The 17,885-nt window shown below is 47.4% G+C and overlaps 2 protein-coding genes across 2 annotated transcripts; one reads left to right on the top strand and one right to left on the bottom strand.

Moving 5' to 3' along the window:
- Positions 1-10,515: 10,515 nt before the first annotated feature.
- LOC123186299 (uncharacterized) lies at positions 10,516-12,516 on the top strand. The gene is made up of 2 exons (XM_044598081.1): positions 10,516-10,745; positions 12,162-12,516. The coding sequence occupies exons 1-2, from the start codon at positions 10,646-10,648 to the stop codon at positions 12,362-12,364; spliced, it is 303 nt and encodes a 100-aa protein (XP_044454016.1). The 5' UTR covers positions 10,516-10,645; the 3' UTR covers positions 12,365-12,516.
- Positions 12,517-14,219: 1,703 nt separating this feature from the next.
- On the bottom strand, positions 14,220-16,777 carry LOC123190691 (uncharacterized). The gene has a single exon (XM_044603388.1). It carries the CDS (start codon positions 16,021-16,023, stop codon positions 14,728-14,730), a length of 1,296 nt encoding a protein of 431 aa, XP_044459323.1. The 5' UTR covers positions 16,024-16,777; the 3' UTR covers positions 14,220-14,727.
- Positions 16,778-17,885: the final 1,108 nt, after the last annotated feature.

Consider the following 17,885-nt stretch of genomic DNA (forward strand, 5'->3'; position numbering starts at 1 on the left):
AGCTCGTTTATGGGGTGTTCATGGCAAGCCGGAAGCTCAAACATTACTTTCAGGGTCACCCAATCACTATGGTTAGCTCTGCTCCTCTAGGAGACACATTCAAAATAGAGAAGCCACAGGACGAGTCGCCAAGTGGGCTATTGAACTTGGGTCTCATGGTATGAAGTATATGCCACGTACTACGATCAAATCTCAAGCGCTGGTTGACTTCATTAATGACTGGACAGAGTTGCAGATGCCAGAGGAGAAACCAGACAACACATATTAGACAATTCATTTTGATGGGTCCAGACAGTTGGAAGGCTCGGGGGCTGGAGTTGTTTTAACTTCTCCTCGAGGGGACACGTTTTGTTATGTGTTGCGATTGATGTTTCCTTGTACTAACAACGCAGCAGAATATGAAGCCTTGCTCCATGGTCTTTGAATGGCTAAAGAGATGAGTCTGAGCCGGGTCCGGTGCCTTGGCGATTCAAATTTGGTGGCTCAACAGGTGTCAGGCAGGTGGGATTCCAAAGATCCTCTCATGGCGGCTTATCGCCGCGAGGTCGACGCTGTTGCGGGGCATTTTAAGGGTTATCAAGTGGAACACATTGACCGCAGAAAGAACGAAGCGGCCGATGCATTAAGCCGGTTGGGATCTCAGCGTAAGCCGGTACCACCTAACACCTTTTTGGATGTTTTGCATAACCCGTCTGTTAAGTTGCCTACAGAGGAAGATTTGGCTATTCCTGACCCGAAGGCACAGTTAGTGGCGGCTATTCATGTTATTCCAGACTGGACAGTACCGTTCCTGGCTTACATGACCCGGGGCGAGTTTCCAGAGGACGAGACCCTGGCCCGAAAGATAACCCGGCAGTCCAAGTCAATGACGATTTCTGACGGAGAGTTGTATCATCGCAGCGTCACTGGAGCGTTTCAGCGTTGTGTTTCTCCTGAAGAAGGTCAAGAAATACTTCGTGAGATCCATGAAGGGGATTGTGGTCATCACGCCGGGTCAAAGTCTCTTGTGGCCAATGCTTTTCGTCATGGTTTTTACTGGTTAATGGCTCATGCTGATGCAGAGGATCTGGTCAGTAGGTGTGATGGATGTCAAAAATTTGCACGACGAGCGCATGTGCTAGCTCAAGAGTTGCGGATGATTCCAATCACTTGGCCGTTTGCAGTTTGGGGGCTTGACATGGTTGGACCTTTCAAAAGGTCCAAGGATAAAAAGACACATCTTTTAGTGGCAGTTGACAAATTCACAGAATGGGTTGAGGCAGAGCCAGTGAGTAAGTGTGATGCAGCCACGGCGGTTCAGTTCATGAAAAAGGTGATTTTTTTGCTTTGGTTTTCCACACAGCATTATCACTCACAATGGCACTAATTTGTCCCAAGGTGCTATGGAGGAGTTTTGTCAACGTGAGCATATCCGGCTCGATGTTTCTTCCGTAGCTCACCCTCAATCTAATGGTCAGGCTGAGAGAGCAAATCAGGAAGTCTTAAAAGGTCTCAAGCCCTGGCTTATGGTTCCCTTACAACGGACGCCGGGTTGTTGGGTAGAGGAATTACCCTCAGAGTTGTGGAGCATCAACACCACACCTAACAGGTCTACAGGTTATACACCTTTCTTCATGGTTTATGGAGCAGAAGCAGTGCTACCTAGTGACATCCATCATGACTCGCCTCGCATGGCGGCTTGCGTTGAAGGTGATAATGAACAAGCCTGATAGGATGCACTTGACTTGTTAGATGAGGAGAGAGATTTAGCGGCGGCTCGATCAGCAATTTATCAACAGGACCTACGTCGTTATCACAGCCGCTGGGTTAAGTCCAGGACCTTTCAAGAAGGTGAGCTAGTGCTCCGGCTCATCCAGGATCTGTCTGATGCACACAAACTATCCCCGCCTTGGGAAGGACCTTTTGTGGTCAGCAAGAATTTAAACAACGGGTCATATTACCTCATTGACGTCCAAGAGCACAAAGACTCACGTAAGTCGGAGGAGGAGACCCGTCGGCCGTGGAACATTGCTCAGCTTCGGCCATACTACACATGAGCTACCGGCTCTCGTCAAGTACATACTTTGACGTTGTATATATTATGATAAGTAATAAAGCAGGACTTCTGTCTTTTTCCTCTTCAAAGATCATATATCTTTACTATTTTCATTATTTAAGTGACTATTAAGGAGCTGATCATATCTGAATTTAGCTTAACCTTTTTGGTCTGGCTTATGATCATATTCGAATCTAGTTGTAAACCTCATAGGTCACTTGGGGGCTTCCTGTTCAAACATAGGTCATATTCGAACCAAAGAGAACATAGCTGTCATAACCCTCTTGATCGGCTCAAAGCCAAACTCACTAGGGGGCTTCTTGATCCTATCCGAATCATAGCTTAACCCCTTTTGGGTCCAACTTGGATCGTATTCGAATCAGGGTCGGTAAAAACCTCTCGAGGTCATTTCGGGGCTTCCTGTTCAAACATAGGTCGTATTCGAACCAAAGAGAACATAGCTGTCGGTACCCTCTTGATCGGTGCAACGCCAAAGCCACTGGGGGCTATATGATCGTATTCGAATTTTAGCTTAACCCCTTTGGTCCGGTTTACTGATCGTATTCGAATCAGAAACCCCCAAATTTATGTTGTTTGAAATCTGCTATTTTGTCTTAATGATTTTTATTGTCTCAAATCTAAACTATCAGTATGGTTTTTATTTAAACCGGCTCGATTATTTAACAATAAGCCGCCAAGGCATGATAGTCATCAGGTATATGGAAGCATTGACTTCTCAAAAAGATTGGGTCATTAACCTCATCATCCAGATCATGAAAACCGGCAGTCCAGAAACACAGGTATGACAGTGTTGTTCACAAACAGGTTTTTCCAACCGTGTTTATCTTTTCCAATAAAGGCATATACCGGGTGTTTTTGACCTGTTCGGTGTTAAACTGCCAGGCCAGCTCTTTCATTTTTTGTAGGAGCAAAGTTAAAACTTTGCAGATATAATCAAAGATGTGCTGGCAAAGAGTAATATGCAACATTTTGTGTGCGATGGCATAAGCAACACATGCAGTTTTTAAGCTAAATCTATTACAAGGCTTTGAGAGCCCACAAGATGGTTATGACTCTCCCCTCACCGGTTCATCTCCTTCTACTGATTGGAAGCTGGGCTTGGACCAGTTAAAGCCATTCAAAGCAATGAACTCCGCCTCATCATCAATCAAGCCGGCCGGGTCAACTTCTGGAGCAAAAGTGTGTTGACGAACTGGTGGGATAAGATATGTCACCTTATAAGAGGGAGTCGCCATCTTCTTATTCTCCATATCAAAACCTGACTGATATTTATCGATGTTGGTCTCATCTCCAAGAATGGTAGCTTGAGGTCGAACTCCCCTCACATAGGCAATGAAGTCATCTTGATCAAATGGAGTCCCGTCTTCCTTCACAGTAGGGTACCCCTTAGCCACATCCACCGGGTCTAGATATGGCACCCAGGCTTTGGAGCGGCTCAGGGCAGTCAGGGCTCCGGCTTTGGCACAGGATCGTTTGACTTCTTGAAACCTGGTGGGTAAGATTGATAACTTCTTCAAGACATCACTCAACCGATTGGGCCCTTGGTTGGCAGGGGAGATGGTGGCAAGTGCTCGTTGAGCGCCAGTATACAATTGCTCCACTAAGGTATAAACTGCATTCAATTTGGTCACACTGTCTTGGCTCAGATTTTTGCTTCGTGGACCTGCGAGTGTTTTTTAAACAAAGGCTCAGCAGGCGGCTTATATTCCGGGTCAAAAGAAGGTATAAGTGATTAATACATATGACTTACCAAAGATGGCGGAGACCATTTGAGACACCCAGTTCTTTAAGCCGGTGAGCTCCGTGGTAACCTCCTCAGCCGCCTCAGCTGTTTCAGCACCTTGTATCAGCAGCGTCTTTTCTTCGGCCCAGGATTTCTTCTTTGCAGTCAAGCTGGTCTTCAATTTTTCTGTATCAGAAAGACTCAATTGGAGTTTAGAGTCAGCAGTCTTGATTTCTGCCTCTTGACCCGTCAGCTGGGTCTTTGCATCAGTTAATTGGGAGCCCAATTTAGATAGGGCGTTCTACAAAATATACACAGGTGTGTCAAGGCTTAAACTAAAAGTTATAAGGGTTCAAGTCTCAAGTACTATGCACCGCAATACCACTTGACACTTGGGGGCTAATGTCTGCCAAAGCAATTTTTTACGACTCTTATATGTTTCAAGTCCCAAGTGTTTTACAAAGTAACAGCACTTGGCACTTGGGGGCTAATGCATGATATTCAGAAAGTTTCTCAAGATTAAGCCGGATTGCAATACTTATTGGGACTAGTAAAAGACAGTTATGAAGTTAAGTATCGGTTCATTTATGATAAATTGAGCCGGACCTTGGGGACTACAAGTGAAGTTTACGCTACTTTGTTGGACTTTCGAAAAGCTTAGAGACAAAGTATCAACCTATATCATAATGTCTACAGATCATTCGGGTTCATCATCTGAAGACTTGGGGGCTGGCAGAGTATAAGTGAACCGGAGAACATACCTCATATTTTAGCTGTAATTGCTTGACCATCTCAATTTCCGACTCACAGCTGGAATGAACATGACTGAGATAACCGGACAGTATGTCACTAGCATTCAGATGAGTGTAGTGAGAGATATCAAAACGCACTTTCTGCTTCTCCAAGGCTTATTGCTTAGCAGTGTGCCGCGCTAACACAGTGGGGGTCCCCGGTTCAACAAATCGGCTACCAGTAATCAACACGTCAGTATCAAAAGTTTTTGGCGGGTTAGCTGAACTAGATGGTTCAGTGATAGTCGGATTAAGGGTGATCTCATCGGCTGACAACTCAGGAGGATCCAATTGAGTATGAACAGCCGGGTCTTCAGGTGCTTCAGTTTCAGAGGGAGGAGTTGGCATGGCCGGCTCAGGTGCAGGAACCTTTGGGTCTTCTGACGGCTTAATCACCTTGGCTTTCTTGGATTTGGCTTGGCCGCTAAGAAAAGTTTTATGAGACAGTTAGTGTAAGGATATAGTTTTTAAAGATACAGAGGAAAGATGATTTTTCCTTACCCGGGAGCAGTTTTGAAAGCCACAAATTGAGTCTGAGATGAGTTGCCAGAAGAGCGAGAAACCTCCTGTAAAAGGTAAAATAAAGTCAATGAGGCAAGGGAATAGATTCATTAATGAAAGCAAAAGATGAAGAGGAAAGAAACCTCATTCTGGCGTTTTCGAGGAGTTTGTTGTAAAACGGAAGGCGATTCATCGTCTTCATTATTCCGGGCCTGATGGCGGCTCTCATGTTGCTACTTTTTCAAAAGAAAATGAGGGTCCAAATAAGCCAAAGGGTGCGAAAACCTTACTTTCCGGGTTACTAGTCGAAGTTTCTGTCTTGGCAAATGGGCTGAGTCAGAGGAAATAGTTACCTCTTCTTCTACGGCCTGGCTGGCCCCCGTGTCGTCCTGGCAATAGTCAGTGTCAATAAGGTTATTAAAAACTGGCCAAGGGCGTCAAGGGCTACCTCCGACTCAGTATCATCGTCAAGCTTTAATAAGTCTGAAGCAGTGCTCCTTTTCTTCTTGGACCTCTGGGCCGTCTTCCTGGCAACTATGGCGGCAGTTCTAGCCTTCTTGGCAGCTTCATGGTCATACTTGGCCTTCCAGAAGTCAGATTTGGCCTATAAACAAATAAACAGGATAAAAGGTCATGCAAGTATTTAGAACTACTGAGGAAAGCACAAAAGAGAAAGAGCTCAGGGGTTTTTTACCTCTAGTGTCGGGTTAAGTTTATAGAAGGGGTTTAACCCAACCTTACTGCAGTCCTCATACTTGTCGTTCACAAGGATGGTTAACATTAAAACAATGTCTTCTTCAGTTAGTTGTACAGAGCTGTGACACAGCATCTGGGCCTCCGCCATATTCATACATCAATTTGGATCGGCGGCTTAGAGGGATGACCCACCACGAGATCCAGCAACGGATCAAGTCAACTCCGGTTAAGCCATTCCCCAGTAAGGCATTGATCCTTTTAATAGATGGAATAAGCTTCTTGCGTTCAGAAGCAGTAAGCTTATCAGGGAGCACAAACTTGGAATCCAGACGCTCCGCGCGATAACCCGGCAGTGGTTTTTCATTGGCTGGAGACGTATCTTGGCAATAGAACCAGGTCTGATTCCAATCTTTAGGATTAGTCGGCAGGCTATTAAGGGAAAGACGGCGCCATGTCGGCGCTGAATTGAGATTCCTCCGAGGTCCAAGCTAGGGCCATTGGTACTCTCATTCTGGCGGTTCAGATAAAAGTACTCTCTGAAGAGTTCCACAGTCGGCTCTTCTTGAAGATACACCTCACAGAGAACTTGAAAATTGTAGATGTTGGATATGGAATTGGGTCCAAGATCTTGAGGGTGAAGTTTGAAAAAATGAAGAACGTCTCTGAAGAACTTTGAGCCGGGTGGTGAAAACCCCCGATTCATGTGGTCAGTGAAGACAATAACTTCACCATCTTTGGGATTAGGCCGTTCCTCGTTCGGGTCAGGAGCACGATAAGACATAATGTTTTTCTCTGGCAAAAATCCAATAGTGACAAACTCTTTCAAGTTATCCTCAGTTACTTTGGAGGGGACCCAGTTGCAGACTGTCGGTGCTTTTGATGGCATGGTGAAAAAGGGGAAGCTGAAAAGAAAGTAATTTTTCGGTTCAATTTATTTGATGAAGTTACAGGTTCATGATCATGATACGGATGAATCATGGCGTCTTAAAGAAGGGCTAATGACATATAAAGGAAAGCCGGAGCCATAAGCCACCATGACTAAAGATATTCAAAGGATGCTAGAAACAGAAAATGGCTAAGTGTTGGCACAAACAAGTTTACCAAGCTGTCATTATTATTTTGGATCAAATGGTCGTTTCGAAAAGAAAATATTCTAGACCTAAAAATCTAGTACATATGAGTTTTTGAGTTATAATGAGGCATCTGTATAGAAAAAAGGGATCTACTGGTATAAAAAATGGACGCAAAACAACTACCGCACGAGTTATGTGTTCCTTTTTGGATCAGAAGAGGCTGCAGAGGAAGAACTACAAGAAGATCCGTGATGAACAGCGAAGAAAACCGATGAACTCGCAACCCTAATACAGATCTAAGTGCGTGAAAAAGAAGGAACTTACGAGATGCAGATCTACTGTGAAGAGTCGTCGCGGTTCTCTGGACGAGCTCAGGGTGATGCAGCAGCCGACATTGAGGGCAATGGTGAGTGCTATGGCAGCGGCGGAGCTCGAGAAGCAGAGAGGTAGCGAGAAGATGGAAGGAAGAATAAAAAAGAAGAAGGACCGGCCAAGCCTATTTATAAGGGAAAGAAGTGAACGGGCAGGAGCGAAAATTGAGGAAGACCAAAATAATGATTATCCAGCTAAACGGACGCCTTGATTCTCGGAAGACATTAAAAGATAAAAGATCCGTTGAAGATGACGTCATAGCAGGCTTTCATGTTTTCAGAAGATGACGTCATGGCGGGTTACAGAGTTTTTTCAGACAGAGGAAGATGGATTTCGTCTAAATGTTGAAGATTGACAAAGAACAAAGTTCAAGTCAACCTGGGCCTAATGTTGGGGATATAGCTACTAGGTATGACCCGCCCAGGAGGGGTCGGGTCAACCCTAATGGCGGGTTACAAAAAGAAGCCCGGTAATATTCAAGGTGATAGTTTATTAAGACTTGTAGAAGGCCTAAGCCCAGAGGCGGCTTAAGGCCCAATATTGTAAACCGCCATATGTAAAGAAAGACTTGTAAAGAAAGGCATATAAACGAAGTCACCGAGCCGGACACGTTTTATGAGCCGGCCGAGACTCTATAGGCCGCCAGGCGTCAACCCGTGTATATAAGGGGACGACCCGGCGGCGTCTTAGGACAAGAAAACAAGCGATCGATAGCCAAGATAGCAGATTCGCTCCTTGGTCATCGAAACCTAGCAATACAACATCAACTGGACTAGGCTTTACCTTCACCGTAAAGGGTCGAACCAATATAAACCTCTTGTGTCCTTTGTCCCGATTAACCCCTTTAAGCTTCCTAGTTGTGATGGCCCTACGACTAAGTCCTTTCGCTAGGACATCTGCCGTGACAATTCCACAACAAGACCGATAAAATAGAAAACCTATCAAGGGCAAACCTTTGCCTTGCATAAAGTCCACTTGAGCTAGATGTAGACGATCTTGACTTCCTCAAGTTGGACCACCTTTCTTGATTGTGTTGGCTTGGTGAACACTAGTAGATTGCTCCCCCATACTCCACTATGGGTGAGCCACTCTTCGGCACATCTCCACAAGTCCATTGTCACCACAATGGACGGCAAGCTTCAAGCACTCGATATCTTCGTGATGCATCACTTGAACTTGCACAGAGCAACCTAACCCCACAAAGAACTCTCACGAAGACCATGGGTTAGTACACAAAGCGTAATTGACAATGCTTACCATACCATGGGATCACTTGATCCCTCTCGGTACATCTTCTACGCTTTGTGTGTCGATCAACTTGATTCACTCTTTGACTTAGTCTTGATCAACCTCTCACAAGACCAGTCTTTAGGTAATTCCTTGAATAGCACCTTGGTCGACACAAACTCTCCTTGAAACCAACACATGTACTCCAAGAAAAGCCTATGGACAAAACCTTCAAATATAACTCAAGGCAACCATTAGTCCATAGAGATTGTTATCAATTACCAAAACCAAACATGGGGGCACTGCATGTTCTTTCAACGTGGCCCCACTCGCCAGTAGGTAAAGGTCAAAGGCTTTGACTGGACGACGGTGCTTCCTTTGGACTTCTGTGAGTAGGGGTTGGAGGAGGGAGGGGAAAGTGAGCAATGTTGGATGCACAGGGTAAAACCTGAGCACAACTAAGCAACCAGGGCATGAAAATAGAAACAAGGCTCAATAAAATCAAGTCCGTAGCGTCTACCGATTTCGCCATATCCCCATTTCCCTCTTCTTTGAGACCAGGATTCCTTGTGTAATTTCATCCATCTCTTAATTTTTTTGAATCATTGAGTTTATCACTCAACATAGTCTAGCAGTTCAGTTCGACCCTATTTGAGAGACTCTATCTAGGAATCATCGGTGCCACACTTCCAAAGAAGGGCAGGACGCCTATCGGCGACGAAGGAGCACATAATTGTAGGCTTGTAGCTGCAACCGCGGTACATCACATGCCACATTGGATCCTTCCCGCAATGGCCCAGGAGAACCACTGTTACTTATGGAAAGGACTACGATTGATCCCCTATACTTGTGGGTCATCAGGGACTAAGACTTGATCAAGCCGGCTGAGATCCACGTGACCAATGTCCAAACAATACACGACGCTAGTCATGGCCTAAATGCACATTATTACCCCGCACTTTCCCGTAGGCTTGCGAGTGGATCAGAACTGCACTCAAGCCCTCCCCCCTCCCCCCCCCCCTCCCCGCGCACGCCTCGAGCACCTCCGAGCTTCGCAACCGGGCAACATATCAGGCATGATTCGTGCAACCACAAGGCACGTCCACATTTTTACCCGCACTAGCCCAGATTAGGCCGCTCGTACACTGTTGCCATGTCCCTAACCGCCGCAGCCTCAGTGAACCCCACTGCCACCCGTGCGTCAAGAGTCGTGGCAAGAGGAGGACACCCACTGCCCTTCTAGAAATCATCGGTGCCACACTTCCAAAGAAGGGCATGATGCCTGCCGGCAATGAAGGACACATAGTTGTAGGCTTGTAGCTGCCACCGCGGCACATCACATGCCACACCGGATCCTTCCCGGAATGGGCCAGGAGGACCGCCGCTACAAGTCAATGCCAATGTCTCTTTGTTGACCGAGGCACCCGCTATCAAATCTAAGAGCCACGTTCACACCACGGTCAAGGTTCGCTATTGTCGGCCACACCTTTGCCCGATGGTGGATGGGAAGAAGAGGGGCCATAGGGGTGGTGGCAGCTTAGGGTTGGGGGTACCACCCGAGTCACCCACTTGGGAACGATGCAAGCCTGCTTTTGTCACTAGCGCCGTTTCTTAGCCTCTGGATCTTTTTTTATATATGAAGCGTAATCAATGAGGAAATGACGAAACCGTCTCTTATTTTACGCATAGATCATTAATTGTCGTATTTTTCATCTAATTATATCTGCGCCGAATTCGGCTAAAAGTGGGATCTGCTACGATAGATACGCAACATATCTAAGAAAATGCATTAGAATAGCAGATATCCAATTCGGCTCCGAGAGCATTTGCGCGTATCAAAACTATTAAAAATATTTTTGCAAATATCAAAAACAATACAAAAGTCTAAATTTGGGAGGGGCATGCTTTAATCGGCCTGATTAATTGGCGAATGCAAGTTTTAATCTGTTCATAGGATGAGTCATGTGCCTCGAGGGGTCGTATTAGGAATGGGCGCCTGGCTCGCCGCCCGAGGCAACGTGTAGACTATCCAACGGGGATAGGTGGCAATATATCCCTGATCTTCCACGCATATTTTAGCAAGCCTTCCTGTTCTCTCCTCCTCGCCATCTCCCTCGCACTCTCCCTCTCCCTCTCTCTCCAGCAGAGACAGGGGAAATACAGTGCGTGAAGCCGGCGGCGACTGGACGGCGGCCGGCGGAGGTCGATGGATCGGTCCAAGGAGTGGTGGCAGAAGGCGGTGGTGGTGCCGGTGAGGCGCGCGTGGGTCGTCGTCGCCGCGCGCCTGCGTCGCAAGAAACAGCATGGTGAGTCAACTTACTTGATTAGTAATTGCTACCTTGGCATGTCCATATCTTCTGCTGATCTGCATCGAGTTGCACGGTTAAGCATCCATACATGATTGCTTGGATTGTGTATTACAAGCAGCAAAGCTTGATCCATATAGCATCTGCGATTCCCTGCGTAATCCGGTGCCGATCAAATCGATCCGCTAGTAGGATTGCAACGCGTGAAAGGTCAAAGGTTTGAAGATCAACACGCAGGTGTTCTTCGTCCCGACGCGCACACACGTGAGCGGGCGAGCGGGCGGGCGCCTGACGTCTGAACCGATGGTGCGTACTTGCACGCGCGATTAGGATGGCGCAGCAGCAGCTTATGAATCTCGACTCACGAGGCGTCCCTTGCGTGCGCGGCCGTCGTCTAGTTTCTGCGCACACAACCGGACAAGCCATGCAGTCCTCCGTATAAATATCGGCATGCAGCGCTGCAGGATAGATACATGCATGCATGCATGCATACACTACACATGCAAGCCTCTGCCTGGAAGTTTGTGGCATTAAATTGTTAAAAGAAGAACCGTTCTGGTGGGCAGGCACGTGGCCGCCGTGCATCTCATGCACGCGCACCACTGGACTCCATAGCCGACGACCATGCCGCACCTGCGCCTATCGTCGTAGTGGCATGGCAGACCTTGGTTTTCGTCTGTTTCTTCTTCGTACGCACCTCGTCGGGAAGGGGCGCCCGTATATCTAATCAGGCTTCACATGTATGGATGACGATGAGTTTGTCCAGGGGGGGAATGTTTGTTTCCTCTCTAGCAGTAAATGCCCATCTAGAGTAAAATAAAAGAGAGAGATTTAGTGTGAATTAATCATATCGATCCTGTTTCTTGGAGCATTTTCGTTTTTGCACATTGTATAGAGTGATTGTAGGAGAGTACGTTTTGTTGCGCCGCTAGTGCAATGCTTAGAATTCGTTTCTTATAGTTATGCACCGCTTGACACGTATGTCCTATTTGATCATCAGTTCAGGAGTAGGAATTGGTTGAAGCGGGTAGACATGGACGAATGGGTGCCGCACTGTTGGGCGGCAACTGCCACTTCCTCCGGGGCGTGCTTCGCCGTTCTTCAGTCCTTGTTGTCTCTTGGCCACTGGCCAAAAGAACTATCTGTACGTATGTAGTGCGTCACCATACGTGCATCACTAGCGATGGAATGGGTAGACAGATAAGAGATAGCAGATACGTACATACACAGTACGTAGCGTAGGGACCGGACGATGGAGGGAAAGCGGCGGCATGGTCAGCGACACCTGCTCGCCGCTGTGCATGCGCGCCATGGACGCACGCGCGCGGCGGAAGCCACCTGCGCATGGCGTGGGACTGACCGGATGTAGTGATGTATGTGTTGCTGACGACTGAAACTTCTTATTTGTTCATTCAGATGGCCGGGGCGGCGCGCTGGTGAAGCTCCACGACGACGTGCAGACGTGCGCGTACGAGGACGTGCAGGTCATGTGGGAGATGCTGCAGCGCTCCGAGACGGGGAAGATGATGGCCGGGGCGCCGCCGCCCAAGGGCTCCGCGCTCGTCTGGCTCGGCCCCCGCCGCCGCCACCACTCCATCGACCTCCGCCCCCGGTGCTGAGCGCCGGCCGCCGCAGCCTGTGTCATCGTCAGATAATGGAGAGAGTCAAGAGTCAGAGTCGCCCTGCTATATGCATATAGCTCCTTTGTCTCCTGCTTGATGTAAATATTTTGCAGTTAATTTCGGTCAAGAGATACCAGTCTCTTTTTATGCCTTCTGCGTCAGTCTCTCACCTAGCTTCAGAAGTTCAGAACCATTTCATCGTCGGTCCCAAATGGAGCAAAGCATTGGGAGAAATTCGCTGGCCAGCTTTCGCTCTCTGTCAGCGACTCTGCAAAGCAACAGAATATCCAGTTCAGTCGCTATGTGGCAAAAACAAATTGCCAAAAAAGAACGAAGTTTGACATTTTTGACTTAGCCGTCTTCAGTAGAGATGTACACCAGCATCTGAAACTGCAGGCATATACAGAGCGCATCATAAACCTCCAGGGAAAGTCTGAAACAGGAACAGAGCAGAGTGCCCTAAGAAGCAGAGTTCATTTGCATTTCACAGCTCGAAATTGCATCCAAATTTATTGAGCAGGGTACCTTTCATTTCACTTGTACTCCCTCCGTAAATAAATATAAGAGCTTTTAGATCACTAAAGTAGTGATCTAAAAGGTCTTATATTTGTTTACGGAGGGAGTAGTATCTATCCAGTGTGGAGAACACGAGAGTTAATCCAGTCCAGAGATGAACAATAGAACACGAGAGGTAATCCAGTCCAGCTGAGATGAAAAATGGTGGCAACTCCAGTCTTCAGGGCTAAAGGCAAGGCCGTGATGTCGAGGGAGAACAGCAGATGCATCCAGTGCTCTGCAACAGGTATTGATATTCCAACACATCCATGTCAGCACACCAGGGAAATAGCAAGTTCTCCATAAAAGGTTATCCATAGTTCCCTTACCATATTTAGAAACAACAGACCGCTTAAGCAACACATCCAGTAACACACAGGGTAGGTAGATTCATATCCAAATCTATCCTACAAAATATGAATAATACCATGACAGTGTGTACTACAGCAAAACGGGGAAACTTTGCAATAATAAAATAAAGCATGGAGAATTAGAACTAAGCGGAGAAAACACAATGTATTGATAATACCTTAAATAACCGTCAGAGCCTCAGATAAGCCGGAGGGCAATTTCCAGCTTCTCAAACACTGGTGCGTATTCGAGAAAAAAGTTGCAGCTTCTCAAAGTTGATAAGAAATCAGATACGTAAATAAAGGTTAGCACCAAATCCCCAACAGAGAGACGGAGAGGAATGCACTGATATCAATTATGTAAAGAGATGGATTCATCAAATCAATCTTGACAAATGTTTATGTCCAGAAAAGCTCATCTAAATATGTTCTTTATGATGTATCTGTGTGCTGGAGAATACTTGGGATATGAAACGATTGTAAATGGCAGCGATAGCTCACTGACGCAGACCACACAAGTGCACAGAGTTGACTGAATGGAACTTTTTCAAACGTTACATAGAGCAGAAGATAAAGTTCAGGCATCATACTCGCAGCATGCATCTATCAACACAGGAAATGCGGCCATTCAGGTACCGTCAGCGTTGCTTCTTCAAAATTTGGTAAACTAGCAAAGTCCCTACATGCAATTATATGGAACTGGAATTGTACCGGATATTTTTTTCCGTTCCAGAAGTAAATATTGGACAAAAAAGGTAAGATGGGATACCAAAATTTTGAACAAATAATCCATTTGCTCCAGGTGACAACAAGAGAACCGCGATCATGATACACCACTCAATTATGGATACATCTACCATTTCCTTTCTGGAGGACTCTACAGTAAAAACACAAGCACTTGAGACAACACACCAGCCGCCCCTGAACAGACACATGGGTGCCGAGGGTGAAAAGAGAAATATTGGATCTAGAATATAACTTGCAAAAAAGTTACAAAGAATTTAAATAAAATTAACATCCATGATCCTGAATTAGTACTGAAGATACTCTAGAAAATTTTGCAATCAATAATGTACATCCTGACCTAGAAACTTACAGAACATTTTCCTATAAGTTACAAGACAGCACTTGCATTTTGCTGTCCTCTGTCCCTTTATGCCAGATGTTACATAGAAGTCGGGACTTATGGATGTAACAGTCTCCACCGCGGGAGTGCTAATGAACCCTATGCAGCATGAACAGAAGATGACTTCCTTTATTGGGGCATCAATTATCAGGACAAAAGAATTGACTTTCTTTCACAACAAATCTGGGAGCAGAATTCTGCCTTGATCCCCAAACATGCATCTTCTATGATGTGACTGCAGTACTGTTACTTCAGCTTGAATGTACATCAGATGGGGCACGAAGAAATACATCGGACAAAATTTCATCTGAACTAGCAAGCTCCATCTGTCAGTCGTTTTCCTCCGAAGGACGTAGACATATCTTCTCAAGGAGGACTGGCCAGTCCTCCCCAAGCTGTTGAGGGTTTAGCTGCATGGCTACACTGAAATCATGAGCAGAGATCAAGTGTTGACTTCTGCTATCATTTGTAGCATCTGATTGTCCACTGCTTGACTGCATCTGAACTTGGTTCGGCAACCAAACACCATTAATTTGCTTTCCATGGGCATGCTGCTTGTATGATGCCCCTTTTCTTGCATCTCTTCGAACATCAGCTCCTTTTAACTCAACAGATGACCTAATCAGGTTCTTCAAGTACGAGTCCAAACCATTATTCAGAAGTTCAGCACAATCCATTGTGACACCTGCCAGACCCAGTGTTTCTGCTGTTTTCTCCATGCGCTTACGCAGAACCTCCGTGTTCAACAGCTGACCTTGCTCATAACAGCTGCTGAAGTGATCTTCCCCTGCATTAACAGCTGGCGGTAGTAATTTCCTTGATCCACCTACACTTGCTGAACAAAAGGGTATCCCAAGTGGAGCTCGCACAGGACTTTTCGCCATTTGAGCAGAATGACCTGCAGCATCGCTCACAATTCTTCTTTGCCTAAGCGCATTTTCAGGTAGCAACTGGTCCACACGCAGATGCTTTGCCAATGGCTCTGCAGCTTCACATTGTTGAAAAGACAATGATCTCTTCAACTCAAGTGAACTTAATGCGCCGTTCTCTGTAACTGCAGATCCCCCATGAACAACCTGGGTGTGACTGGCAACAGCCTCCACCCTACCATTTGGGCCCATATGTTTCAACCGATCTTTCAACTGATGATCTTGCAGTGCGCCCATAGACCTCGATCCTTGGACCTGTAACAGCCTGGCATCCCCGTTACAAGAATTAAGCAATCCAGCAGCCTGGGAACCCTTCTTCCCCGACGGTCCGACGGACCTCCCAACATCTGGTGGTGGAGGTGGGCACTGTGCCTGGTAGACATTGTAGAGAACCGCGCGGATGAGCCGGTTGTGCAGCCGGAGGTTCTCCCGGCCCAATGTAAGCAGGCACATCTTATCAAAATCAGGCTTACTGAGCTTCTGCGACAGGTAGCCACTCAAGTAGCCGAAGTAGCGCCGCGACCGGTCCGGACCAAGCCGCTTCTCCATCTGAGCCTTGAGCTCCCGGAGATCAATGCGACCATTCTGCTGCTGCTGCTGCTGCGGCGGGTGCGGTTGCGGACCCCGAGGCCCCGACGGCTGCCGCTGCTGCTGAGGTGGAGCCATCGACCAAGCCTCCCCTCTAACTGTATCCATACAACCACCACCCCTCCCTCGGAACCCCCCCAATATGTGATTGGGAGACGGAGCACAGAAGCCACGAATCCGCACGAAACCCAGCTCGGGATCGAATCACTAGGGCTTATGCCGCCTCCCGCAGAGCGCGAGGCCGTAGACCAATTCCCAGCTCGCCGGCCGCGGAGGGGATCTCATCTCCAGTGGCAGCGCACGAATTGCCTACCAGCCGCCCCGGACGCGGTGCCGCTGGCCCGAATCGAGCATGCGGGCGGACCAATTGCGCGCGCCGGCCAAACCCTAGGGCAATGGAGGCATGATCCCGGGCGCCGGCGAGCTCGTGCCGCCCGGATCTCCGGCGGGGAATGGGCGCGAACCGACACGAATCCGACGGGGAATTGAGCTGACCTCCGGATTGGCGGGGCCGCGGATTGGCCCGGCCGAGACGAATTGCGCCCGCCCGCCCGCCGGAATCTCGAAGTGGCGCGCCGGTGCTGCCGCCCGCCGCTGCTGGTTGGCGGTTGCTCGGGTCGGCGCGGGGCGGGGCCCGGATGCTGCTGCTGCTGCCGCGCGGGGGGTGGGGTGGGGTGGGGGTGGGGGTGGGGGCGGGGTGGATGGGTCCTTGCTTCGCTCCCTTGCTTCCCTTCGTGTTCCTCTCCCTCTCGCAATCTCGGCTTGGGCTCTCGCTTTTTTTCCTCTCCGGGGGTGGTATTTTTTTTCGGCCGTTGAATTGGATTTGATCGAGCCGAGAGAGGCCAGCGGGTGGGGACTAACCGAGCCAGCAGGCCTTTTGCTTCCCCGGCCCTTCTTGTAGTCGTGCGTGCGTGCGTGGGTGTGTGTGTGCGCGCGTGATGTGGCCTCCTCTGCTCATCTGCCTCTGCCGCCGCTGATCATTTGATGGCTCCCGATTCTGATTCCGATTGCAGCATCATGATGCAATGAAGCCAAAGCCTGCGTCCTGCGTCCTGCGTCTGCGTGCTTTCACCGTCTTCAAGTCCACATGGGTTACCATACGTTGTGTGGTGAAGTCCACGTGGGTTACCATGGATCTAGGGTTTCACCGCGGGGGTGCTAGTTTATTTTTCCTTTTGAAGAGAACTTGGTTTGAATGCCATGTAGAAATATCGCAAATTCAACATCTATGTTATTTTTTTTTTGCCACGATTACAAGAGAAATGTGTTAGAAATTGTCAAAAAATAAGATATGTGCAAACATGTACTTGGCTCCCTCTACCGTCGGCAAGGCATCAACCTAGACGGTGTCTTTCTGGTTCTCGAGTTTGTGGTCGATGTCGTGTGTTGCTCCATACAGGCTCCAAATGCATCTGTGAGGCAATTGACACCTTTCTAGATCACCTTAATACCATATTTGCAATACACACAAGGTTAGCATAACCACTACGTAGCAAAATAAAGTTTGCATTTTTTAAGGGGTTACATGGTCCAAATAGTATTATTATTTTCGCAAACCTCATTGCAGAAGAACAGAACAATGTGTCATTTCATCAAAGCCAAACAAATATGTGTTATTTTGTCGGTTCTTGCTTGCAAAAAGTAAGTGTGTTCCGGTAAGTCGTGAGGTATAAGCGAATTGGCGTGTTTCGAGGAAGTTTGACAAGAAAATGTTACAAAACTTGGTTTGTTGATGATGAAAAACATAGGGGTGACTCCGGCAACGAGCAAGCTCACTAGGTAACTTAGGTCTAGAAAACAACCACCTAATGTAATATACACACTTATAAAACTATCACGAGATGGCCTTCATAGAAAAAGTACACCTTCTAATGGCTATGCCCAACCACATTATTGTCACAAAGAGAGGGATCCTTGTAGCTCTTTGATTCAATGGTCGTATGTCTTCTATAGAAGTTGAATGTTTACGT

Source organism: Triticum aestivum, chromosome 2A, assembly GCF_018294505.1.
Source record: "Triticum aestivum cultivar Chinese Spring chromosome 2A, IWGSC CS RefSeq v2.1, whole genome shotgun sequence".
Taxonomy (NCBI): domain Eukaryota; kingdom Viridiplantae; phylum Streptophyta; class Magnoliopsida; order Poales; family Poaceae; genus Triticum; species Triticum aestivum.